Source organism: Schistocerca cancellata, chromosome 3, assembly GCF_023864275.1.
Source record: "Schistocerca cancellata isolate TAMUIC-IGC-003103 chromosome 3, iqSchCanc2.1, whole genome shotgun sequence".
Taxonomy (NCBI): Eukaryota; Metazoa; Arthropoda; class Insecta; order Orthoptera; family Acrididae; genus Schistocerca; species Schistocerca cancellata.
In genome coordinates, this window is record NC_064628.1 from 595,062,019 (window position 1) to 595,089,899 (window position 27,881).

Consider the following 27,881-nt stretch of genomic DNA (forward strand, 5'->3'; position numbering starts at 1 on the left):
ATACCGAAGTAAATAGGAATACCGAAGTAAATAGGAATACCGAAGTAAATAGGAATACCGAAGTAAATAGGAATACCGAAGTAAATAGGAATACCGAAGTAAATAGGAATACCGAAGTAAATAGGAATACCGAAGTAAATAGGAATACCGAAGTAAATAGGAATACCGAAGTAAATAGGAATACCGAAGTAAATAGGAATACCGAAGTAAATAGGAATACCGAAGTAAATAGGAATACCGAAGTAAATAGGAATATAAAAAAAAGGGAGGCAGGTTTATCTGTTTAGCAAGATTAATAAGAGGCAGATTTCAGACTACGTAACAGATCAAAACGAAAATTTCTGTTCCGACACTGACAATGTTGAGTGTTTATGGAAGAAGTTCGTAAATTGCGTTTTAGACAGGTACGTGCCGAGTAAAACTGTGAGGGACGGGAAAAACCCACCGTGGTTCAACAACAAAGTTAGGAAATTACTGCGAAAGCAAAGAGCTTCGCCGCAAGTTTAAACGCAGCCAAAACCTCTCAGACAAACAGAAGCTAAACGATTTCAAAGTTAGCTTAAGGAGGGCTATGCGTGAAGCGTTCAGTGAATTCTAAAGTAAAATTCCATGTACCGACTTGACAGAAAATCCTAGGAAGTTCTGATCTTCCGTTAAATCGGAAAGTGGAACGAAACAGCATGTCCAGACACTCTGGGATGATAACGGCACTGAAACAGAGGATGACACGCGTAAAGCTGAAATACTAAACACCTTTTTCCAAAGGTGTTTCACAGAGGAAGACCACACTGCAGTATCTTCTCTAAATCGTCGCACGAACGAAAAAATGGCTGACATCGAAATAAGTGTACAAGGAATAGAAAAGCAACTGGAATCACTCAAGAGAGGAAAGTCCACTGGACCTGACGGGATACCAATTCGAATCTACCCAGAGTACGCGAAAGAACTTGCCCCCCTTCTTACAGCCGTGTACCGCAAGTCTCTAGAGGAACGGAAGGTTACAAATGATTGGAAAAGAGCACATGTAGTTCCAGTTTTTCAAGAACAGTCGTCGAGCAGATGCGCAAAACTATATGCCTATATCTGACATCTGTTGCAGAATTTTAGAACTTTTTTGCTCGCGTATCATGTCATTTCTGGAAACCCAGAATCTACTATGTAGGAATCAACATGGATTCCGGAAACAGCGATCGTGGGAGACCCAACTCGCTTTATTTGTTCATGAGACCCAGAAAATATTAGATACAGGCTCCCAGCTAGGCGCCATTTTCCTTGACTTCCGGAAGGCGTTCGATACAGTTCCGCACTGTCGTCTGATAAAGTAAGAGCGTACGGAATATCAGACCAGCTGTGTGGCTGGATTGAAGAGTTTTTAGCAAACAGAACACAGCATGTTCTCAATTGAGAGACGTCTACAGACAAAGTAACCTCTGGCGTGCCACAAGTGAGTGTTATGGGACCATTGCTTTTCACAATATATATAAATGACCTAGTAGTAGTGCCGGAAGTTCCATGCGGCTTTTCGCGGATGATGCCCTAGTATACAGAGAAGTTGCAGCATTAAGAAATTGCAGCGAAATGCAGGAAGATATGCAGCGGATAGGCACTTGGTGCAGGGAGTGGCAACTGACCCTTAGACAAATGTATTGCGAATACATAGAAAGAAGGATCCTTTATTGTATGATTATATGACAGCGGAACAAACACTGGTAGCAGTTACTTCTGTAAAATATCTAGGCGTATGCGTGCGGAAGGATTTGGAGTGGAATGATCATATAAAATTAATTGTTGGTATGGCGGGTACCAGGTTGAGATTCATTGGGAGAGTCCTTAGAAAATGTAGTCCAACAAAGGAGGTGGGTTACAGAACACTCGTTTGACCTATACTTGAGTATTGCTCATCAGTTTGGGATCCGTACCAGGTCGGGTTGACAGAGGAGATAGAGAAGATCCAAAGAAGAGCGGCGCGTTTCGTCACAGGGTTATTTGGTAACCGTGATAGCGTTACGGAGATGTTTAGCAAACTCAAGTGGCAGACACTTCAAGAGAGGCGCTCTGCATCGCGGTGTAGCTTGCTGTCCAGGTTTCGAGAGAGTGCGTTTCTGGACGATGTATCCAATGTATTGCTTCCCCCTACTTCTACCTCCAGAGGAGATCACGAATGTAAAATTAGAGATTCGAGCGCGCACGGGGGCTTTCCGGCAGTCTTTCTTACCGCGAACCATACGAGACGAACAGGAAAGGGCACGTAAAGTGCCCTCCGCCACACACCGTTGGGTGCCTTGCGGAATATAGATGTAGATGAACTGTTTGCCTCGGGTGTCAGCCTACCCCATTTACAGGCTTGCCAATACACAAAATTTTTCTAACAATGTTATTACAATTATATGGTTATTTTAGAATTCAATTTATTTTGCCGACTTATATTCTGTCAATTGTATTGCACCTTTAGCAGACATACATGAACCTCTGCGCTGGTTTGACGTACTAATCGATATTTAACAAACAATTCCCATTTTGTAATTACAGGATAGTTTTTAGAAGGACTGACATTAGCATTCCATCTGTATTGTTCAGAACATTTTCCAACTAAATCTTCACGATACAGGCAACTTCATAAATATTGTTAGTGAATATATTTTACGAATTTCAAGATAAAGCTAAAAGCCACGATAAACTTAATGTGACACTGGGGATGAAATGTTTAACTGAACGATGACAGTCCGTACACTAGCAAGATTATATACAGTTAAGAGCCAAAGAAACTGGTACATCTGCCTAGTACGCGTAGTGCTGGAAGAAATCGACTATGAACCCTGCATGGGCTGTCCATAAATCCGTGAGAGTACGAGGGGGTGGAGATCTCTTCTGAACAGCACGTTGCAAGGCATCCCAGATATGGTCAGTAATGATAATGTCTGTTTAGTTTGGGGGCCAGCTGAAGTGATTAAACTCAGAGGAGTGTTCCTGGAGCCACTCTAGCAATTCTAGGCGTGTGGGGTGTCACATTGTCCTACATTACCGTAGTCCGTCGCAATGCACACTGGACATGAATGGATGCAGGTGATCAGACAGAATGCTTACGTATGTGTCACCTGTTAGATTCTCATCTAGACATATCAGGGGTCCCATATTACTCCAACTGCATACACCTCATCATTAGAGCCTCCACCAGCTTGAAACGTCCCTTACTGACATTCAGATCCATGGATTCATGAGGTTGTCTCCATAGCTGTACACGCCCATCTGCTCTATACAATTTGAAACGAGACTCAGTCCAACCAGACATGTTTCCAGTCATCAGCAGTCCATAGTTGGTATTGACAGACACAGGCGAGGCGTAAAGCTTTGTGTTGTGCAGCCAGAAAAGGTACACGAGTGGGCCTTCGGCTGCCGAAAGACCATATCGATGGTGTATCGTTGAATGGTTCGCACGTTGACACTTTGATCGCTCAGTATTGAAATTTGCAGCAATTTGCTGAAGGGTTGCAGTTGTCACGTTCAAAGATTCTCTTCAATCGTCGTCGGTCCTGTTCTTGCAGAATCTCTCTGGCCGCAGCGATGTTCCGACATTCACGGTACACTTGTGAAATGGTCGTACGGGACAATCCCCACTTCATGTCTACCTTGGTGATACTGTGTCCCATCACTCGTGCGCCGACCATAACACCACGTTCAAACTCTAATCTTTATAACCTGCCATTGTAACAGCAGTAACCGATCTGACAACCGCGCCAGACACACTTCTTATACAGGCGTTGCCAATCGCATCGCTGTATTGTGCCTGTTTACGTATCTCTACTTTTATACGTATGCCTATACCAGTTCCTTTGGCACTTCAATGTATAAAGGTTATCAATATTAACTGAAGGCACTGGAACATCTCAAGACTACACATCGGATCAAAAAGTTATAATTCCAGTTTGTGTCCTGGGAGGGGGGGGGGGGGGGGAGAGAACATCCAGTAGTACTACATTCGACCCTCTCCCCCCCACGGTGCAGGGTGGTGCCGGAGGCCAACTTTGAAATCTGAATGGGAATTCCTTTTTTACTGCATATATCGATTCTATGGCAAAATCTACACAAGTTTTGTCTTAATTATTGTCTTCATGTCGCCACAGAAGGAATGAAAAAGGTACGCAATCTTAATTTACGATATGCTACTCAATGGCCCTTTAGTATGCAGTGGCTTGTGGGACTAATAATATGCCCCACTTACGGAGAATGTGTGCATATCTTTTATGTCCTATTCGAATGAGATTCAGGGTAGTCTAAATCGCTCGAAGCTTGTCAAATCCAAGGGGTTTCTGCTGGCTGCAGGGCTGTTTCAGGCATTTTTAGGGGATACTTTTTGCCAGCAGTGTTCCCATTCATTGATAGTACTTTCCGCGATTTCCGGCTGTGACAAGAGTGGGATGTTAATCTTTTTCGCCTCCACAGGAAACGTATCGTTAAATATTGGTTGGCTGGGGTTATCAGCCATCTTCTGCTATTCTTGTAGTATTGTTTTTGTATAGTGTATTTCATGCATGATCAACTCCGGTGAGTAGTTTATATCATTTGAAAGTCGTCATGGTTCGAAACAAACGAATAGTATCGGTAAGTTCAGTACTTCCTACCCACCTATCAGCTCACGAATAGCTTTTTATTTACAAAACGCACCAGATTGAGAGATCCAAAGGCATCAACAATTTTCGTGAGTGCCAAGGAATAATATGCCTGACAGTAATTGTTATTCATGGCATTCCTAAGTTTTAAGTAATTTATTTTTAGGTCGTGACTGCATTCCAGAGAGTTTTCCCCAAACAATTCACAGATGTAAACGAAACGTCAGTTTAATGATATCTAGTGAATCATTCAGAAATACCATCACCAGACAATTCCGGAAAAAAGCTAGAGTGCCCCAAAAATCAGACATGTCTAAGCACAGATTCACATTTATGATCAGACAGACATTCTAACCAGGGCGTTAGTATGACCAAAATCCCCATATAACTACATTAGCTACTTTACGTAACGATCATTTATTGTCAGCAGTAGCGACGTTTTTGCCTTTAATTTGGGGATAATTTGCTTACGTATCGCATCGAGATAGAGAAACGAAGTTCAAATGCTCCTCTACGGATTATACGGACACTGAAAATCCAGACAATCTACACTCATGTTCATAAATTAAGGATAATTGCAGTATGTGGTGCCACATAACGTGGCGCTACACAAAACTGGCGCTAAAATCATAGGCACATAGGAAACACGACACAGATTGTAACACCACAGCTCTTATGCTGTATGGATTTATTTATTTTTTGCTTTATTTAATGTTACATTGTTGATCGTCTGTAAATGTGTTTAAATCGATAACAAAATTGTGTACTCTTTTCTTTGTCAAACCTTTGATGTCGTGATTTGATTCTATGCAAAGTAGTGTATCTGTAATTTAAAATTCTTTGTCCCATTTGGAGGGAACAAAACTTACTGTATATAATTATAATTTTGTGTGAATAATTTTTTGTAGAAGTGTCAATATGTGAAAATGTTCTGTTTTATTTAACGTATTTGGTTACTGTTATGTAAACTGCTGATCCTCACTTAGGGTTCTTAGTTTGTATGTAAACGTGTAGTGGTTCCCCTCGGGAACGGAACACTGTAGCGCGCGCAAATTGTGGTTGGCCTATGTAGAAAAGGTGGAACTGATAGTCGGGGACGAGCCAGCAGTCGGATACGAGCTACGAGTCCGTGCACTGCCATGTAACAGATGCATATTGTGCTGATTCCGAGAGAGGCTTTTCCCGCTTCTTTCCAAAGCCTCGGATGAATGGATGGATAAATAACTGGAATTATTCTGGAATTTGTATTTATCATCGCCACCAAGAAATGACAGAGTCCAGCAATTCTGTCTGCGAATCCACCTACCAACACGCAGTTGCCACCACGTTGCGCAATCACTGTAACGTAATACTATGATGTACAGTGAAGGATCAGCTTAATGGATGTGTTATTGTGCTCAAATATAAGGTAATTTATATCAATTTATGTACCTACCCTGATTTTTCTCCTCATCATAACACCTCTCAGGCTCCTCTCCGTTTGAGCTAAAGTGATATCCGAGTGTCCTTACTAAAAGAAATTAAAGCCTAGAGTCTTGCTAATTAATGTCTCTTGAACTTAGTAAAAAAGTTAAAGTTAATGTGGCAAGAGAGTGAGTTAAAGTAAATATTGTTTGCTGAAAATAATTTTCCTATTAAAACTGCTTATTAAAGTGCTGTTGCCAACTGCAAAATTAAAGGTTCTTAAGACTGAGGCTTCTAAAGTTTTGCTTAGCAAATGATCACCTGGATATCTGTAGTAAATTCAAAAAGGTGAGTCAGTTTCTTGAAATTTTGTCAACATTGTGTTTCGCTGTAGTAAAAGTGGAAAACTGCAGTTGTGAAACATTATATGCTCATATTTGTTAAGTGTATGTCTCTTGTGTATATGAAGTGCATATTAATAATATAACAAGATCCACAGTTTGTCTATGTATTAATGCTGAGTATCAAGTAACGGAAAGACCACTAATTAGTAAAACCATAATTTATGTAAGCCTGAAAGTAATAGGGTGTTTCGGTACCTCTTATAATTTTTGCAAATAGTTTGTGCTGTTCCAGTTGTTAGCTTCAATCTTAAAACATAAGTGTGTCAGAGTTCACTGCACTCCCGTGTAACAAAGTATAGGTTGTGTTTATCCACTAAAATTACTAATAAATATTTTCTTGAACGAGAATGTTAATCATTCTCTTGCCTAGTTAGGCTGGCGACCATTTTCTTTATCCATTAAACAGTACAGATAGGCAAAATTCCGTTTGTTACTGTTCAAATATTTAAGTAATTCTGACTCATTTCCGATAAGCCACCTCCGTTAGGAACAACACGGTCAACATAAAATTCCTCTCAGAGGGTAACACTGCTCAGTTGCTTTATACCATAATTGCTATAACTAAATAATTCTGTTTTGCAAACTGCCTCCAGCTTCGAGGTTAAGGTATAGCAGTAGCAGTTAGGGAGTGTTATAAGATCTGTAAGACCGCAGTATTAGTGATAAGTTGAGAAAACCGTCCCGAAACGTGCTACAAAATGCCACTGTTTACTGCGCGTGTACCCCAACACCAATATGGGATATGATCCCGATGCACACGTACACAGGCCGCACAACGGGTTGGCATACTCTGGATCAGGTGGTCGAGCACTGGCACTGCTGGGGCATAGCCTCCCATTCTTGCACCAGTGCCTGTCGCAGCTCCTAAAGTGTCGGAGGGGTTTGAAGAGTGCAGCGATACGTCGACCGAGAGCATCACAGACGTGCTCGATTGGGTTTAGATCTGGAGAACAGGCAGGTCACTCCATTCGCCTGATATCGTGTTTCAAGGTACTCCCGCACGATGGCAGCTCGGTCGGGCCGTGCGTTATCATCCATTCATCAGGAGGAAGGTGGGACCCACTGCACCCTGAAAAGGCGGACCTACTGGTGCAAAATGCCATCGCGATATACCTGACCTGTTACAGTTCCCCTGTTAATGACATGCAGGGGTGTACGTGCACCAATCATAATCCCATCCCACACCATCAACCTACGACCTCTATACAGGTCCTTTTCAAGGACATTAATGGGTTGGTATCTGGTTCCTGGTTCACGCCAGATGAAGACTCGGCGAGAATCCCTGTTCAGACTATACCTGTACTCGTCCGTGAACATAACCTGGGACCACTGTTCCAATGACCATGTACTGTGTCCTTGACATCAGGCTTTACGGGCTCTCCTGTGACCAGGGGTCAGTGGAATGCACCTTGCAGGTCTGCGGACGAATAAAGCATGTCTGTTCAGTCGTCTGTAGACTGCGTATCCGGAGACAACTGTTCCAGTGGCTGCGGTAAGGTCCCGAGCAAGGCTACCTACAGTACTCCGTGGCCGTCTGCGGGCACTGACGCTGAGATATCGGCTTCTTGTGTTGTACACTGGACGTCCCGTACTGTAGCGCCTGCACACGTTTCATGTCTGTCTGAATCGTTGCCATAATCTTGAGATCACACTTTGTGGCACACGGAGGGCCCGTGCTACGACCTGCTGTGTTTGACCAACCTCCAGTCGCGGTAGTATTGTACCCCTCAACGTCATCAACGTGTGTTCTTTGGGCCCCTTTCAACACACAGTCACCATTAGCACGTCTAAAAACGTCTGCACACTTACTCGCTGCTCCGTACTCTGACATGCACCAACACACCTCTGCGTATGTGGACTGCTGCCAGCGCCACCGTGCGACGAGCGCAGGTCAGATGCACCGCATGGTCGTACCCCGAGGTGATTTAAACCCGCAAACTGCCCACCAGAGCGTTGTTTCACCATGTATCAGCATTATCCTTAATTTATGAGCATGAGTGTAGCATTTCTAATTCTGGCGAAATTTTACAATTCAGCTGGGATGACAAAGGCGTTATGATACTAATCTATATTTCTGGCTTCTTTTGTCAATTGTTTTGTTGTGTTTTAGGGCGCAATAAACTTTCGTTTGTCAATGTTTTCTACAGCTGTCTGCTGATGCGTCACTCACGAACCAAAATATCGAAGAGCAGAATCAGATTATTACGATTACCATGCCCCAGCCGATTCTCGTCCTAAGCCCGCGACTGCCATAGTTTAAAGAATATATGTATTACGTTGGGGCATAAGTCCATAGCGCTTTTGTTTTGCAAGTTGGGATTTCGGTTTGTGTGTGTGTGTGTGTGTGTGTGTGTGTGTGTGTGTGTGTGTGTGTGTGTGTGTGTGTGTGTGTAGCTATTCGCATTTTTTATTTGTATTTACATATGGTCAGAGAGAGAGAGAGAGAGAGAGAGAGAGAGAGAGAGAGAGAGAGAGAGAGAGAGAAGCAGGGACGCTAGAAAATGGGGTGCGAAGTGGAGAAGTCTAAACGTTTCCGACATTTTAGTATTTTTCAAGAGGGTTGACAGCAGCGGAGGCAGCCAGACACTGCGCCGTGTATGGAGATAATGCCACTGGACAGCGCATCGAGAGAAAATAGTTTTCTCTGATTATGGAGGGTCGTTTTCACATTAGTGGCTCCACGTTCAGGAAGACCTTCGGGGCATTATCTCTTAAACGCATTAGTTCACAATGGTCCATGTCTGTGTACTCGAGAACTGGCAATTTTTTTTAACTAATCATTACACCAGCGTGCGACATTTGCATTCAGTGGGGAACATTAAAAAATCGAGCGTGTGTGTACCACCGCATCCTCTATGCGGAAATTAAAAAAAACAGCGGATGACAATTTGTGAAACTCTGCTCGCTAGATATCAGTTGACTAACACCGACCATTCTTTATGCTAACTTAAGGAAAAGGCATGGTTGAGCTTGTAATGGTTATCTACGTGACCATTATGGCACTCCAACCCCACTTCTCGATACCAGTAATATCTTACTACTTTTCTGCGAAGTAAGACATTTTTATAACAATATTCACATTTGGTTTTATTAATGTATAGGTACTCCTATGTATCGATATATTATAGTGATATGGTTCTTGTGTATTCATTTCTGTGAGACTGTCATAATCTGACTTACTTGTAACCGTTTTGGCGCGAATGCGCACAGAGCAGTCTCTATTTCACTTTGCAGAAGTGAAGTTGTTATTCCGCTTTGCAAACTAACAGTCAAGTCTTGTGTTTGTTTGAAGTGGAAATTAAACATATGCAGATTGATACAAAACTTTTTCTTGATGATGTGACAAGAAGTATAAGCGAATTTACAAGAAGTTTAATAAAAATGTGTATCGTGAACACCAAGTCAAAAATTATTTCTACCATAACATTGTTTTGATCTGAGATTGACCATTAAGATTTTCCTGAAAAACGCGTTTGTTAGGTCTTCAAATATTGCTAAAATACCTGGACCTTCTAGCAGTCAAAGTGGAATCACTCTAGAATCACAAGATGAACCATATCAACTTCGACGAAATCTACGTGGGAATCCATTCAAGATAAATGCCAGAATTAATGACTTTTTTTACAGTGACTTCATTGTTTCCATTCTGACGATACCATCCACAGTCAACTTTGTTGTTGCCCGATAAAGCAAACATATGCTGCGTGAGAAACATTATTAATCTGATTTCTAAACTACTTTGCAAGTGGTGGTACTGTTAGAAGCTGAAAGCAGTAACTTTCCAGACAATGCCCTGCGCGCATCCACAATAGGAAATTGTGCGTCTTGTGGAACAGCGGCGGTGTGGTGTACTACGAATTGCTTCCCCGATGAGTAACTATCACTGCTGATATTTGTTAACTACTGAGGCGTCTTGTAGACGCAGTCCGAGCACAACAACCAGGAAGATTGCGTGAAGTTATGCTACTCCACAATGAAGCCTGCCCACATTCTGCTAGAAAAAGAACGCCATACAACAGTTGGGTTGGGAAGTTATTCCGCATTCACTTTATTCACCTGATCTTGGCATCTTCAGATTTTCACTTTTGATGATCCAACAACCTTCAAAGGAACTTCCTTGCAGGGTGAAAAGGCGCTGGGAACATGGGGGGAGTTCTTCGCCCGAAAGCGACGAGATTTCTAGTCTCGAAATGTGAATGTTACCCCAGCGTTGGCAGACTGTTGTAAATAATGGATGATGTATTGTTGATGACTAAAGAGTGTGTATCCGTTTAAATTATTGAAAAAACTCTACGAACTTTTGTACCAACCTAATACATACGCACACATATTCAAGATCATGACGCATTTAGCTGGTTTGTGTGAACAGTCCTTTTGCTTTGAGGGAAGGGTCTCGTTAATGGTAAATTGACACGTCGAGAATTTTACGTAGGATGTGACATCCCTAGTTGGACAAACGGAACGGGGGAGTAGTAAATAAAACTCTGAAGTCTAAAACAAAGCAATGAAAACTAGCGCGAAAAGCAGGCAGATGGGGAACTAGGAACAGACAAGGATACGAGTCAGTGCAAACATCGTCTTAATGATCTGACTGATTCTAGGCGTAACCAGCGCTACTGCATCCTGAATCCTCTCCATCTTACTCCAAATTGCAGTGTCAGTATTTTCCTCTTACAGTTTTGTCACGCATGACCAAAATATGCTCAGTTTGGACACAGGCAGATGCCCTTCCTATTCCTGTAGTAGCACTTTTACCTGAGCGGACATCTTGTCCTGTGTGCCATCAGCAAGTTACTCTAATGTCTTATTTTACATTCTCTCTAAAGTATTTTCTGAAGTACCAGTTTTCAGTCAGAAGTAAAGGTGCGTTTTAAATTAATCCTGATTAAAAAGAAACTGAGTGCGAGGTCGTCGGTTCAGTTTTTAGTGAAGCTCATTCGAAAGTGTTGTGTTAATAATTATGACAGGTAAAATATTAGGTGTTAATGACTCGCCATGTGAATCAGCAGAGCGACAGAATGAGTGCCCAGGAGGTGCAGAGGTCAACCTCTGTGATGCGATTACATTTCAAAAAATGGAAATTTACATTCAAAGAAATGTTCAAAAGAAACCATGAACTTGCACCACTAACACCGAATGAGAAATTGTGTGCCACAGTGATAACAGTTCGCACAATCAAGACCGAAGGCGAACGGCTTGGGCGTTGCAAACGGAGCACGACTCTCAGCTAGATATCCACTCACTCAAAGAATGCATATAAGAATCATATTGGTGTAACGGGGTGATTAGAACTGGCTGAATGTAGTGGTGCGCAACCGAATACGAACTAGCCTGTCGTGCAGCTTTTTGTGAAACAATGTAAGGCGTAGCTGCAGATAGTACCATAGTATGTTTTATAGGCACGGAAAAACATATCCAGAGGCTGAGTTTGTCCAGTGCTTCCAGATGGTATGAATTGCAATATCACACTTCAGGGGGATAATTTGCTCTAAGATGACATGACTCAACCAAGAATGAAGCAAAAGCAAGTTACTTTCGCTAGCTATTGACCAACAGCAGTGCTAATACCATAGCTGCAGTTCTCTTACGCCCATTTTACCATTGTTGCTCGATGTGACGCAAATATTCCTTAACGCCCTTGCAAGATCACGCACACGAGGAAAACTCGGGGGGGGGGGGGGGGGGGGGAGACGCAGAACAACCTCTCACAATACAAATAACTTTCTAGCGAATTTACCATGCAGATTAACAGTCAGCACAATTATGTAGAATTGCGTTAAACCATTTATATTAGTTGATGTTGATACAACTCTTAGTACCTCATTTCCACAGTTTCTTTCATGTGAGCCGGCCAGAGTGGCCGAGCGGTTCTAGGCGCTTCAGTCTCGAACCGCGTGGCCGCTACGGTCGCAGGTTCGAATCCTGCCTCGGGCATGGATGTGTGTGATGTCCTTAGGTTAGCTACGTTTAAGTAGTTCTAAGTTCTAGGGGACTGATGACCTCAGATGTTAACTCCCATAGTGCTCAGAGCCATTTTGACCCTTTCATGTGTGTTTACTCTTCAAATAACAATTGGTCTGAGTGGAAAACAAATTCCTTACTGAACGATGGGAAAGTTTATATCTAGAAATTTTCGGGCCGATTCCACTATTTGCTATGCGTCATAAAGTTGACGCTTTGAAATTTCGTTATGTTACTACTTTCAGTTCTGGAGCACTCTTTGAAGTTCTGGAACCATCCACTGCTTCCTTTGAAATCACTGATCTGTTGTGCGCAGTTTGATGTGCATAACATAGGTTACTGTCATGCACTGTCTAAATTGTATCTAACATCCTTGAAAGGTGCTAAACACCAGTTTTTGTAACAAGTGTCCTCCCTTTAATATCCGTAGTTTAAGCCCTACTGCCATATTGCTGCGGGCTTATTCGAATGTGTCCATAACAGTTTCTTTACCATGCGGCGGATGATTTTCCTTGTATGTGATTATTTTGACAAAAAAAGTCTTACTACCTGTCGATGAAGGCGGGATTTGTGGCTCCCTTTTCGGCAAGGATGAACTACACGGCTCGACACGTCTCAGTGTCACACTCAATTAAGCACGGATCGTGATTATACTCACGTACATAGCCGGCATATTCTAGCGTGCACGACACCACACATTCCACTGGCATGTTGCAGAAATGCTAATATTTCATCTGGCAATTCTTTCTCATTCTGCGAACTTCATTGGGTTGCTTCCTGACCAAATAACTTCGTCATCTGTTGTAGATGTAAATGCAATATTTGCGCTGTTTATCGTTGCCATTACTCTATCAATATCACTAGCACTGTGACACCGTTCTGAGTTACTCATCAATTGAGGAGTTTAACAACATTCCGAAGCCTCCCGCTGTGTTCACCATTTCATACCTTCAGTGCAGCTCCCTGTTGCCATTAGCAGCCAATATTGTAATTGCATGGTGGATAGTGAGGGGCGTCGAATGCCGTAAACATCATTTGCCTTTTGTAACTCGCACTCTAGGTGTTCCTTTTAAGCCTAAACATTCCACGAAATGTTAATTCAACGATGAAAGCACTCTGACAATCTTTTTTTACGGGGATGACGCCACAGAAGACTTTGTAGGTGAGTCGTGTGACGTATTTAATAATTTCCGTACTGTATGTTAGTTGTGTTCCAGAGCGAAGGAGTCTATTGTGCAAATTATATTCTTATATGGTTTGAGCACCAGATTCGCACAAATTTTTGCGATGTAGGAACATATACTACAGATTCCAAGGTTTTGCTTTCAATCATTCAGCTTTCTACTTTGTGAGAACACAGGAGTGTTAGAACCAAGATGCAGCCTGTATTTCCTAACATGACCTACGGCATGTAAATTAACACACACAGTTATGGATATTGGACACAGCAGCACGCCTAGAATCTATGTCGGGACGGTGGTGTCCAATTTTCATGACGTCATATTCTATAAAAATATACTTACGGACGTTTCTTATCCCAAATTACTTGCTATAGTTCAACCAAATTACGTACCCATCACTGTAAAGAAGGGTGAGCGGGGGGAGTGAAAAGAAACATTAGCTCAAACCTCTGAAGCAATTTCTACCAAATTTTGTATATACATTATTTTTGTACAAAAAAACTTTAGTTACTATATCACTACCATACTTGAGGGGGGAGGAGGAGTGGTTTGCGAGAAGCAGTGACATGAAAAAATATTCAATAAAGACGAATTTAGAGTCGAATTCATAGTTTTCGAAGCCGCTAGGCTCATTGGTGACAGGTGACGTTTCACCCCCAGGAGTGGGCGTTGGAAGGGGGAGGGGAGGGGAGCGAAGACAATGATATACCTTCTCTCTTATGCCTGAAGCAATTTCTTTCTACAAAGCCTGGTGGAAAAATCACTTTCCTGGGATGCTAGGAGATCCCAGCGCTTCTATGGCCGAGGGTTGGGGTGGAAAGGAGTGACAAGACTACGTAACTCAGGAATTCATAGAGCAATGTGAAGTAAATGTGGTATATATGTGACTGTTTGAAACTTACGTACGCAGGCGAGGCTGCTGACGAAACGCTGGCACAAAATATATTGTGTTTCAGGCCTTTACATCAAGGGAGCTGTGATAGTGATCTAGTGATGTGAGAAACTGAAAGCTGTTACTAATTTCACAATTAGCGAGTGTAAATAACGCATTTAACAATTATGCCATCGATCGGTGAAATTGGGAAATTGTGTAAAACTGCATTAGTGTGTGCCATTGATTTATTGCAAAGTTACATTAATCAGCAGGAAATAGCTTTTAATATCCAAAAAGCGTTTGGGGAAGAAACTGGTACCACCACTTTATAAAGTGTTAAGGTGACATGAGCATGATTTTACGAACCTAAAATATTTGCTAATTTCAGAGCACAAATTTCTTTCCGTAACGAAAATATGTTTACCAATATGGGCAAATAAACTGGCACTGCAAATCGCAGCAGTTCATCGAAGAAGATGCTATTAGTTTCTTTTCCCGTCTCATTGACGGGAAGCGCACAGCAGAAGCAGATGTCACCAGTTGAGTCCGTCATTGCAGTCTTTTGTTCGATAATGTTCTGATCAATTCTGACCTATGAATCCTCAGGAGAGCGTGCGAGATTGTGAATTTCCTATGCGCAGGTACATGGCGGGCTGCTGCGTATAGCCTAGTATTAGCCGCATACGGCATTTTGGCTTTTCCCCGTTAGACGAGTGTGAGGCCATCATTTGACCACGTAAGAAACAGCTTCAACCGAATCTTAATTTGATTTTAACTTTTCAAAACTGATACGACGAATGTTTCATTCACTGCCATTTGATTACATCTTATCTACCACTTGTCCGTCTCAAAAGGTCACATGTACGAGAAAGATTTCAGTTTTGGGCGACTTTTCCGGAATAGAGCCACCAGGAAGGTGCGTACAGAAGCTGAGCGAAACAAAAGTCACCCCTTTTAGTTTTGGTGACGTTGCGCACTATTATGTATGCAACACGCTTTCCTCAGCACCTTCACGGTGCGGGTCTCCTGTGAAGACAATCTGCGTAACACACCAACACCGCTGCAGTCAGAAGAAACCGACCGTTTGAGGCTATGACGTAACAACACTTTGCTCTCATACAGGCCAACCAGGACAGCTGCAGGCCGTTGTGTCAATCGCAGAATTGTGGAAAAGAGTTAGGCAGTCGTCCTTTTCGAATCATCCACGCCAGAAAACTGAAGTTCCCTCTCTTGTACTCGCGACATTTATGTTTCTCAAGGAAGGGCAGCGCATACAGTTTAACCACTAAGCACGCAGTTCAACGATTGGATTTTCTAACTTTCAAAACCTTTAAGTTATTTCTGTCCATATCGAACCCTCAAGGTAGAGAAATGACCAGACTCGGATGCAATGATGCCGAACCAGTGAGTGGGTGAGAAATCAACGGTCTGAAACAAACCTTTGTAGAACATACCTGAAGTTTAGGGAGACAAATTCGAAGAGAAACTATAGTGTTGTAGCCAAAATGAAAGTGACCGAAAGTCATTTTTATATTACGTTATAACTTAATACAAACGCCAAAAAGTTTAGACTACTATTCGAAATAATCAGAACACTGAACACTTTGCCCAAATGTTAGCCATCAGAAGTGTGAAAATTCTAGTCTAATTCTGTAATCTCAGTATTCTAAAACAGGACGTCAATCTTCACCCTTCCAAATTTGCTAATTTCAGCGGTCAGTGGTTTGTGAAGTGTAAGGACTTCAGGAGCAACGGTTTTTAATTTCTTCATGTGGGTCTCGGTTCAGTCATGTGTGGGAATGAATTCCTGAAACGAGAGCATTGAATGTAGCAATCAATATGGAGAACAACCGTTGCATTATGTTGCGATTGCTTTTCAGTGCGAAGAGGTCATCCCTTGTAACTGAAGGAAAGTGAAGGTAGTCTTCAAACTAGTCACAGGCTATGAGTAACAATATCACTACATTTTATTTAATAATGGAACATCATATTCGTATGACGTTTTTAATAATTTAATCTTGGAATACGAATAGATTACGAAAACAGTGCTCGTAAACTCAGTTTTATACGTTTACAAAACGGAGCTAATCAGCATTCTCTGACTTTCGAATAGCCACTGACCTTTCCAAACTTCCCGCTCAGTAAACAGGATGTTACAGAATACTTTAATGTGTTTGTCAATATCTGTGGATCTTAGTAGACAACACTAACTTCAGCCGACAAACGTCATGCTTAAGTAACATCTGAGATTTTTCGAGGCAGTAACTATGATATACATAATGAATCACCATAAAAATGGCACCTCTCAGACTTCGCTTGTAATACGAAGTGTTGGATTCCCTAGAAAGTTGTGACGACGGAAGCTTATCAACTGCTGGCAAAGTAATGTTTACATATAAACGATCAGATCTCTGTATAATGATTGATAAAGTTACAATTTCAAAATAATTGTACGTTTGATCTACTTTCTCTACAGTTAGGTTTGTGGTCGTGTGAATCATTCGCAACATTGCTACAAAAACCTGCCTAACTATTTTGCATACCTTAGCTATCGGTATCTTTAAATAGGAAACAATATCCAAAGAATCATTTTCCTAGGCTTATTCATTAAAATAAAGCCTGTGAGATACTGTTAATTCCTGATGATGTGAATGTCACTACGGCAAACTCAGAATTCATCTTCTGGGAGTCACTACTATGCCACACGTACAATCTTAGAATTAAAGTGTTTCATACTGACTATATATTGCCATTTCCTTCCGTGCACAATTTACAAATGGAATAGAGGGAAGGACTGCCACAGCATGCACCCTCCGCCATAAAATACAGTGGATTATTGAGTTAAATACCTATGAAAAAAATCAGTTCTTATTCAAATAGCACACGGTTGTTACCTCAAGCACTTTTTGATGTTGCTCACAACCACCAACATTTGCAAGCAGTATTCGGTATTTTGGCCATAGAACCACTAATTTTCGTCAGCAGAAAATTGTCAGCCTCTGAGTAAAATGGGATCCACTTTCACCGAGCAGGAATTCAGTATTAGAGGGACTTCCTTTCTTCCCGTACTGTAGCAGTGTTCTTTAGTTGCTATATAAACTGTTTAAGCCTTTGTTCGGACGTTTTCCTAAATGACCAGCATCGTTTGCCACTGAGCTGTTTGTTACCCAAACAAGTTTCACTCCGTCCTATTAGCGTCTTTAAGTAGGTTTGTACAATGAACAAATGAGAATGTTGTTGATAAACACATTAAGACCAGTAAGGCCTAATGTGTCCAACGGCTTAATTTCGTCAGAAGACCTAATATATTTGTTAGTGACCGTCGAATATTTGTTTTTCAAAATTTGAAGAAATGTATTGGGACCCACTGAAAATCGTTCACAGGGCCAGGTGAAACAGGACTGAAAGAGGAAAACAATTCAGTTTCAAAACACGGCTCATAAAAACAATGCAGAGATAAGCTCTTCCAGTTTGCTGCCGTACTTTATTTTTAAGTACACTTCCTCCTACGTTGTATTCATAGCTGCCGAATGACACTTGTGTAATGAAACCATGTACAATGAGAAGCGAAAAGATTGTCCAGTCCTAATAACTTAACAGTCCAAGAACAGATATGCGCACGCCCGAGTTCAGAAGACTCGGTGTTCACAGCTCTAGCGGTCTGTGGAGCTTCAGTTAGGTGTTGACATCGTCAAAGATAAGCAATATAATAGTGAACAGTATGTCGAGATTCATTTCAGTTTACCTCATCGGGTCATTTTTTGAAAATTATTCGAAGACGTAGAAACTGTTGAAATATAGGAACACGAGGGTAGAACTACTGCAACTATTAGCGTTTCAATTCTGTTTCAATGGTCGAGGCTGGCGGTTTACGAACGTGAGGGACGAGCTTTCGAATTCAACTTGAGTCAATTGTCTTATTTAGAGCCGCGTAGATATTTTTGACCTTAATTCGCTATAAATTGTGCGGCTGTAGGCTTTCCTAGGCTCTACATTTTAACCTTTACACAAACCTGATCGAACAGTAACTTGATAACAGCGCCGAAAATTACTGTCCCGCGCTCTTTAATCCCATCTGTCTGTTTTAGGGACCGTGCAACTTGTTCATTAAGCTGTAGCTTTTGCTAAGTATACGACTGTCGAAGAAGTGAGTATGGTTTTCATTTATGGGAAAATCCATTTAAATGTTAGAGCAGCGGGGCGGTTGTACGCTGAAAGAGGTCATGTTCGTGCCAGACCCTCAAGACCCATTTCTGCAACCATTATTAAAAATTTCAAGAATTTGGAAATGTGAAGAATAAAATACACCAATGAAAAAAATCAGGAACTGATGAGAAATGCAGTTAAGATTTTAGCATCTCAACGCAGTCCACATGCCACTACGAGGTGGCGATTTGGATGAGCCGAAGTAGTGTCTTGCTAGTAGCACGTTCCAAAAAAAAATTAATCTTTTCCACTTTTCGCTCCATCAACAGTTTCATGGCAATGACAAATTATTATCCGAATAACGTCTACGAAAACTAAGATGATGGCGCTCTTTTGTGCAACGTTTTGTTTACAGATTGAGCTTTTTTCAAGCCATGAACAAATCAATGTTCACAATATGCGCTACTGGTCAGTCGAAAATGTCAGAAGCGGATAAGCAATCCGTCAAAATGTGCTGCGGGCTTCCAAAAATCGTGTCATTGTCCCCGGTTTTATTGATGGACTAAGTACCACAATTACCTACAGTTCATAACACACATTGCGGCAGTAATTCGAAGATGCCCGACTATACTGGAGAGTCAATATATACGAACCGTATTTGGTTACATTCTACACAGTAGGCTATACGTTTGCAGGATCTTCTGACGGAGGAACAGTTGTTCGCGACACCCTAACGTCGTCCAAGTAAGAGTACTTTCAGGACATTCTGTACAAAATCTTACTAAGTATATAGTTCATTTTTTCCAAGACAGCTGTGTCAATTAGACAGCAATAAACGCTAAAATTAGTGTACGTCTGGAAGTCCCTCGCATTGTCCGCTTTAAGTTAACGAAAACAGCACCTCCATATATTTGCTATTTTCGGGTATATTGAGAAGCCTGTCCTAGCTGCCTCGTCTCTTATAGCAATAAAATCCTCTCTACCCTTTATCGTTAAAAATAACGCTCAGGTAACTTTCGTAATATTAAAACTTTCTCATAAGCTAAAAATCTCTGAACCGGGTGGAAAGTTACATTCGTCCCCCTTGCCCATGCGCTGCTAGTGATGTACGCCCTCTAGATAATATGCATTAACATACAGATCTGCCTATTACGTAATAGTACTTTTCTGAATTTACGTTTCAGGTTTTAGTCATTTAACACGAAAATCGCATTGCATAATGTGTTACGCTCCTTACCTGTTACCCTTGCTTCGCTAATTCAAATCATTTTTCAAACTAACCTAAACTTTGGGGTAGGCTACAGTTCAGCGTTAAGTCTAAAGTTTCGATGAGGCACACGAACCAAATGGTACCATCCACAAATTATGAAGTACTAGAACAGATGTGAGAAATACAGTCGACGCGTTTCTACCGATGTTATTTACAGCGTCTTTATGACTAGAACAATGTTGGAGACTGAGTGAAAAGTGTTAGTGGCGTTGAGAAACATCCGAGATCGTTGAAACTCAAAGTTCCAGTTCCCGAGGGAACCCTCAGATTCTGTACTAAACTTCCGGCTGAGTTAGCCCCTTTTAACTACAATTTGTCTGATTCGTTGAATAAGTCACCGCACCCAGTAGTTTGAAGAAATCCACTTAGAAGAAGGGTGGTAGAAGTTATCCACAAAACTTCTGTCCAGTATACTTGACATTTGTTGTAAAATCTTTTACATATTCCGAGTTCATACGTTATACCCTTACTCTTGTTCTTGTTCTTTTATATATTAACGATCTTGCGGTGAATGGTAATATTAACTCTCTTTGCTGAGAACGCAGTTACCTCTAACGAAATACTGTCTGAAAGAAGCTGCATAAATATTTAATCAGATCTTGATAGCGTTTCAAAGTGATGCCAATCTGGCAATTTGTTTTAAATGTTCAGAGATGTAAAACTATACTTACACACAAAACGGAGTAGCCTATGAACATAGTCCCAAAGAGTCAAATGGAATCTGTCAGATCATACAAACAAGTGTAACAATGTGGGGACGCGAAGTGGAATGATCAAATTGTTCCAATCGTGGAAACATCAGATGTTAGAATGGTTTATTGGTAGAATACTGGGGAAATTCAACAAGGCTACTAAGGAGACTTCCTACAAATTACTCCAGCAACCCAACCTAGAATATTGTTGGAGTGTGTGGGAGCCGTAACAAATAGGACTAAGGTAGATTGAGACGCGCTATTGGACCAAACGGCGAGGTCATTAGTCCCGCTAAGGACTAAGGGAGGATACTGAACGAAAACAGAAGGGCAGCGCAAATGATCACATGTTTTATCCCTAGGAGAGTCACAGAACCTGTAGAAACTGAACTAGCAGATTCTTTGAAATGGACGTAAATTACCCCGATGAAGCCTGCCTGCGAAGTTTCAAGGAGCGACATATGATGACTCTAGGAATACACTAGAGCCCTCTACGTATCACCCCTAGCGATTAATTACAGCACGAACAGAGGCATTTAAACAACTCTTTCCCCTGCTCCTTACGTGAACGGAAAGATGAAAAACCCTAATAATTAGTACAACGGGACCTACCCTCTGCCACGCATTTCAATGATTTGTGTAGATTATCGCGCAGCCTCTGCATGGTGCAGGTATTAACACGGCCAAGTTCCGGCCGGCCTTAATCGTCGAGGACAGCACAAAATTGCAGCACTGTTTGTCAACAGCGGGAAAGGCGCCCTGCCACAAACAGTGTGGCAACCGAGAGCAGGAGCAGAGCCTACCCCTCGCTTTCACTGCTTCTTACGTTTTGCACCACACGGGACGTTAGCTCACAGCATATCCTTCACTTGCTGCGAAATTCGGCGACGCCAAGAACTATATTCGCGTATGTTCAGATAGTGCTTAGAAACCCGGGTAACTTTCCGGTAGTTCAGTGAACAAGACAGACATTAGGAAGCAGCTAAGTTCAAATATTTCAGCAATCCGCATTGCTTCTTCAAAAACGAACAGCAGTCCCTTCAAGGTCGCGGCAGAATGTATCTAACTGTGCTGCTACTTCATTAGTGTGCTCAGTGAGTACACGACACCGCACTAGTCTTCTTGAACGTTCGGGCTAGGAAATTAGTCCGCGCCGGCTCAGCGAATTTTCAATCTGACAAGAGAACGTAATTTAATGTTTTAGAAAATGAGTTTATTAATCCCTCCAACTAAATTTCATACAGAATCCAAGGTTGTGAAACTAGTTGTAAACTAGTAACTAATTTGAGGGCCTGAAATTTTAAGGCTATTGCAAAATCTATTGGCAACGTAGTGTCAGTGTCGTAGCACAGAGTAAACACCTTAAAACCAGTTCATGACGAAAATCGCAGTTGCAATGATCTTTTAAACTGTATATACCTTGTTCCATTAGAAATATGACTGGATCGACATATCACTAAAACAAGTACCACTTAAAATTTTAATTTCACAATCCGCAGATAACTCAAAACTGAGAACGTTGGTATCTTATGTCTTAAATGTGTGACTGACATTACGTACACTTATGAAGGTATACTACATACTAGCCAAAACGTGCGTAATGTGAATATTTACGAATGAGGTCTGTTCTGGCGTTGCCTAAAGTAATTTTACTGACACGAAGAAAAAGGAACTGACTCGTTTCTCCATCATTGCGATATATTTATGCGAACGACATGAACTTAGTATCCCTTCAAATAATACACTACCCCTACTTTATCTATAGCAAAATTGTTTTCTAGTCTTACCATAGACTACAGTCCATAAAACGTAGATGTTTAACTGGAGAGAAACCCGTCGCACGAGTACTAGGATGGGAAGCCCTGAAACGTTTCGACATATTCTGATTACGTCTAGCAGCGGGCGTCTAAGAGAAATAACGAAAAAACTGCTAGCTAAAATTATCTGAAAAAGGAGACAACTTTCTGTTCATAGTTTCCAAAATTTGCAATAATTGTTGATAGATGCAGCGGATGATAACGACTTTTACAACTACAGCAAAGCTGTTGGCACAAACGAGAACTAGATTTTACTGAAATTTCTTTCCGTGCGACATTTTTTATTTCATGACGTGCATTCATCAATGCAGTTTTTTGAATAAAATTTTTTTAAGAACTATCATGAATAACTTATTGAAAACTTGCGTCATATCGTTGTGATGTCAAATTATAGGCGACCGCCTCTACGTGTTTTCACGTCAGGCAACAACACAAGTGCGACATTACATCAGCAACCCTGTCGGCTCATAACAGAACAAACTTTTCATATGGCTACAGCTCTAAGGTCCAGGCAACAGCTAGCACAAAATATCTGTTGCAGAGAGGAAACAAGTGTTTTAGAACGATGCGATAACCACAAATATTACTTTTTGTTGTCGTATACACGTGTGAATAGTGCACCATGCATTGTGAAACTAGGCCAGTTAGGTACACGCGTGAGTTACAGTCTTCGTTCGACCACGTATCAGTTTCAGTCAAAGTATACAATCACTTCTTTGCTCTAAATTCTGCACGCTGATTTGCAATGAAATTGTTTTTAAGTTCATTTGTTTCTCTGTGTACTACGCTCCCGTTAATGAAAATTGGCGTGTAATATCAGTAATATGTTTAGTTGCTTGTTGCATTCGGAATTAGGTAGTGCAAGCAGAAATAGCCCCAAAATATCAGTGGCTAAGGCAGGAATACCTGACAAATGTGTGAGGATGCAGGCACTTTCAAATGTAAGCATAAAAGACTAAAATGACATCACTGACTATGTTATACTACTTTAAAATCTAAAGAATATGGTGATGGTACTCACTGTAATAGTAGACGATTACAAAACACTAGAAGTAATTGTCTTCTATTCAAGTTTGACACAAAGCTTACACAAGTATGATAAACCTCAAACCGTACTTTCCGCTGTATTTTTGGAACAGCCAGATGAGCAAGAGCGAAAAATGAAAGTTTCCTACGTAATTACAGTATGCTTTTATACATATGTAAGTAAATTACTGACGATTTGTTATGTCCGCGAGAGAAAATAAAGTAGCATAACACGAATTAACCCCTGCAGGAGCTATGGTTTTATATTAGACTACCTTACCTCCTCTGAGACTGGGCTGGATTCAGCAAGTAATTGCCACCCCGAGATGAAAAAAAAAAAAAACTGGCAAAGGAGATGAATTCGTGGTGAGCCATATCAAATCAGTAGGAAGTATAATGAGAACCCCTAAGATAGGTAGTGGCCGCTCGCTGCATTTTTCGTAGTTGATGCGCGATATATATTTGCACCAAAATATTTGACGGAACTTCTGTTATTTATCGTTGCATCTCAGATTTACCCTCAATTTTTTTTTGTTCACAAAGATAAATATGCAAAATATGAAGCGAATGTTGGATAATACATTACTGCCAAAATCAGAAACGGATGAAGCAATCAAAACAAGGTTCACGTAGCATAATTAAGTGCATTAAATATAATATGGGGCAAACGTTACGAGTGACGAACGTGGACCTCTAATTATACGTTGCAGATCACCATTAGCACAAACTATATGTCCGTTCACAGTTGATGACAGCGCCAACCCCCGACCAAGTAAGTTGGCTGTTGCGTCCATTTAGTGCAGCAAGTAAACAAATAATTCAGACGCCTTTCTTATAATCTACATTCCAGGCGCATTTACAATGTGCGTGGGGGGGGGGGGCCTCAGAGCGAATAATACCGTGTTCTTTTACAAATTAACTGTTTCGAATCCCTCTATCACTTTTAGAAACATACTAGAAAAAATTCCACTGAAGATGCTTTTCGTGTAAAGAGATGAAACGAAGCTTTAGCGTGTATTGTACACTATTGGAAGGAAAAGGGGATCGGATTTATAAAACGAATATTCCCTATCAAATACTCATCTTCCGATTTAACCTATACCTCACACTATGCTGGAGATCAGTGTTTCAGCACAACCAAGATTTCGCTTTGGAGAAGTATAGCAATTGACCCGGAAAACCATCACACTGAACATTACTGCGGTGGCGCGGAAGTGGTCCAACTGGAATTTTTTACTCGTTCGGCGAGACAATTGTCGCTCGAAATGAAATTTAATTTGAGAATGCGCGTTTCGTTGGGTGCAAACGAATTAGGCTCGGCGATCGCGGCTGACCCCCGCTATGCGCGTCGAAGGAGAGCGGGTGTGCGAGGCGGCGGACGTACTTGGCGCTGGCTGGCTGTATGACGGCTGGCACCGTGGAGAGGGGCAGGTCGCGGTCCGCGCTGCCCGGCATGTCTGCTGCTGCTGCTGCTGGAGGCTGGACTCTGCCGACTGACGCGAGAGCCGGCCGAGGCGCGCTTATAACGCCGCGGCCCCCACCGTCACGCAGTCTGCGCGCGTCACCCGCGCCGTCATCGCAAACGACCTGCCCGCCTCTTTCCATAGGCGGAAACCGATTCGTACGCACTGACATCTCCCCTGGGATCTACCCGCCACGTTTGGAGCAAGTGCTGTCGGGAAAAGTTACCAAAGAAGCCATCTTACAACCGCTGCTGGATAAAGCCCTCTTCTGGACCTACCACGCACTACCGTCTTCAACTAAATCACCCTACACACGTACCAACCGACAGACCGACAATTTAGACGTGTGTAAGGGTTCTGACCGACCGACCGACCGACGAACTATGTTGGGACGTCGGGCCTATAGGACCAGACGACAGCCGACTCCCGTCCCCACCGTCCCACCCCTTTCACCCAATAAATTGTGCCGTGCGTAACGCCGTCGTGCCACTCTCCCGACAAAAGTCCGACTTTTATCGCTGCGAGCTGGATTAAATGCTGTACTACAGAGTGCGAGGCGAACCAAACTTCGACAGAGTTTCTGAAGCATTCGAAGACTGGAGATGTTTGTGGGACACGTCGTGCGAGGAATATAGCAATAAAGAAGCAAGATATGAAGCACTTTATATGCAACATAGAGAGAGTAAAAGTTTTATATGAAATAGAGAATTAAGAAAGAAGGGAACAGATGAGAGCGATATCGTGACTTCCAGCCGCACGGGGCATTGTGGTAACGCAATGGCGAAACTTGAAAATTCGTAACGGACTGGGACTCGAACCAGGACTTACCGCTAACTCACGACCGGTTGCCTCAATCATTTCGGCCATCCGGACCTGGTATCTGACCGACTAAAATTTCCAACGTATCGCACGTTGCAATGCAGCGTCCACCGTCCATTAACCCCTTACTGGCAAAGTATTGATTTCCGCAGCAGTTCGGACGGTAGTAGCGTATCCGCACTGAAACAAACGTCAAGGAGTCGTTGCGCTCTTACAGATGTGTATGCATGTGTGTGTGTGTGTGTGTGTGTGTGTGTGTGGTGTCTGTTTTGTCGGACTTGTCCGACAGAACAGTCATCACTTAAACAAATATATGTTGTTGTTGTCTTCAGTCCTGAGACTGGTTTGATGCAGCTCTCCATGCTACTCTATCCTGTGCAAGCTTCTTCATCTCCTTCTGAATCTGCTTAGTGTATTCATCTCTTGGTCTCCCCCTACGATTTTTACCCTCCACGCTGCCTTCCAATACTAAATTGGTGATCCCTTGATGCCTCAGAACATGTCCTACCAACCGATCCCTTCTTCTGGTCAAGTTGTGCCACAAACTTCTCTTCTCCCCAATCCTATTCAATACTTCCTCATTAGTTATGTGATCTACCCATCTAATCTTCAGCATTCTTCTGTAGCACCACATTTCAAAAGCTTCTATTCGCTTCTTGTCCAAACTATTTACCGTCCATGTTTCACTTCCATACATGGCTACACTCCATACAAATACTTTCAGAAATGACTTCCTGACACTTAAATCAATACTCGATGTTAACAAATTTCTCTTCTTCAGAAACGCTTTCCTTGCCATTGCCAGTCTACATTTTACATCCTCTCCACTTCGACCATCATCAGTTATTTTGCTCCCCAAATAGCAAAACTCATTTACTACTTTAAGCACCTCTTTCCTAATCTAATTCCCGCAGCATCACCCGATTGAATTTGACTACATTCCATTATCCTCGTTTTGCTTTTGTTGATGTTCATGTTATACCCTCCTTTCAAGACACTGTTCATTCCGTTCAGCTGCTCTTCCAGGTTCTTTGCTGTCTCTGACACAATTACAATGTCATCGGCGAACCTCAAAGTTTTTATTTCTTCTCCATGGATTTTAATACCTACTCCAAATTTTTCTTTTGTTTCCTTTACTGCTTGCTCAATATACAGATTGAATAACATTGGGGAGAGGCTACAACCCTGTCTCACTCCCTTCCCAACCGCTGCTTCCCTCTCATGCCCCTCGACTCTTATAACTGCCATCTGGTTTCTGTACAAATTGTAAATAGCCTTTCGCTCCCTGTATTTTACCCCTGCCACCTTTAGAATTTGAAAGAGAGTATTCCAGTCAACATTGTCAAAAGCTTTCTCTAAGTCTACAAATGCTAGAAACGTAGGTTTGCCTTTCCTTAATCTTTCTTCTAAGATAAGTCGTAAGGTCAGTATTGCCTCACGTGTTCCAGTATTTCTACGGAATCCAAACTGATCTTCCCCGAGGTCGGCTTCTACTAGTTTTTCCATTCGTCTGTAAAGAATTCGTGTTAGTATTTTGCAGCTGTGGCTTATTAAACTGATTGTTCGGTAATTTTCACACCTGCTTTCTTTGGGATTGGAATTATTACATTCTTCTTGAAGTCTGAGGGTATTTCGCCTGTTTCATACATCTTGCTCACCAGATGGTAGAGTTTTGTCAGGACTGGCTCTCCCAAGGCCGTCAGTAGTTCTACTGGAATGTTGTCTACTCCGGGGGCCTTGTTTCGACTCAGGTCTTTCAGTGCTCTGTCAAACTCTTCACGCAGTATCGTATCTCCCATTTCTTCTTCATCTACATCCTCTTCCATTTCCATAATATTGTCCTCACGTACATCGCCCTTGTATAGACCCTCTATATACTCCTTCCACCTTTCTGCTTTCCCTTCTTTGCTTAGAACTGGGTTTCCATCTGAGCTCTTGATGTTCATACAAGTGGTTCTCTTATCTCCAAAGGTCTCTTTAATTTTCCTGTAGGCAGTATCTATCTTACCCCTAGTGAGATAAGCCTCTACATCCTTACATTTGTCCTCTAGCCATCCCTGCTTAGCCATTTTGCACTTCCTGTCGATCTCATTTTTGAGACGTTTGTATTCCTTTTTGCCTGCTTCATTTACTGCATTTTTATATTTTCTCCTTTCATCAATTAAATTCAATATTTCTTCTGTTACCCAAGGATTTCTACTAGCCCTCGTCTTTTTA

General features: G+C 41.9%; 1 protein-coding gene across 1 annotated transcript in view; it reads right to left on the reverse strand.

The window, feature by feature from the left end:
- The window catches only part of LOC126176453 (cysteine sulfinic acid decarboxylase), a 39,893-nt gene extending 14,906 nt beyond the window's left edge, over window positions 1–24,987 (reverse strand). Inside the window, exon 1 of the mRNA XM_049923610.1 lies at window positions 24,767–24,987. Coding sequence (XP_049779567.1) covers window positions 24,767–24,987 — 221 coding nt within the window. The remainder of the gene's footprint in view (window positions 1–24,766) is intronic.
- Between the last annotated feature and the right edge of the window lie 2,894 nt (window positions 24,988–27,881).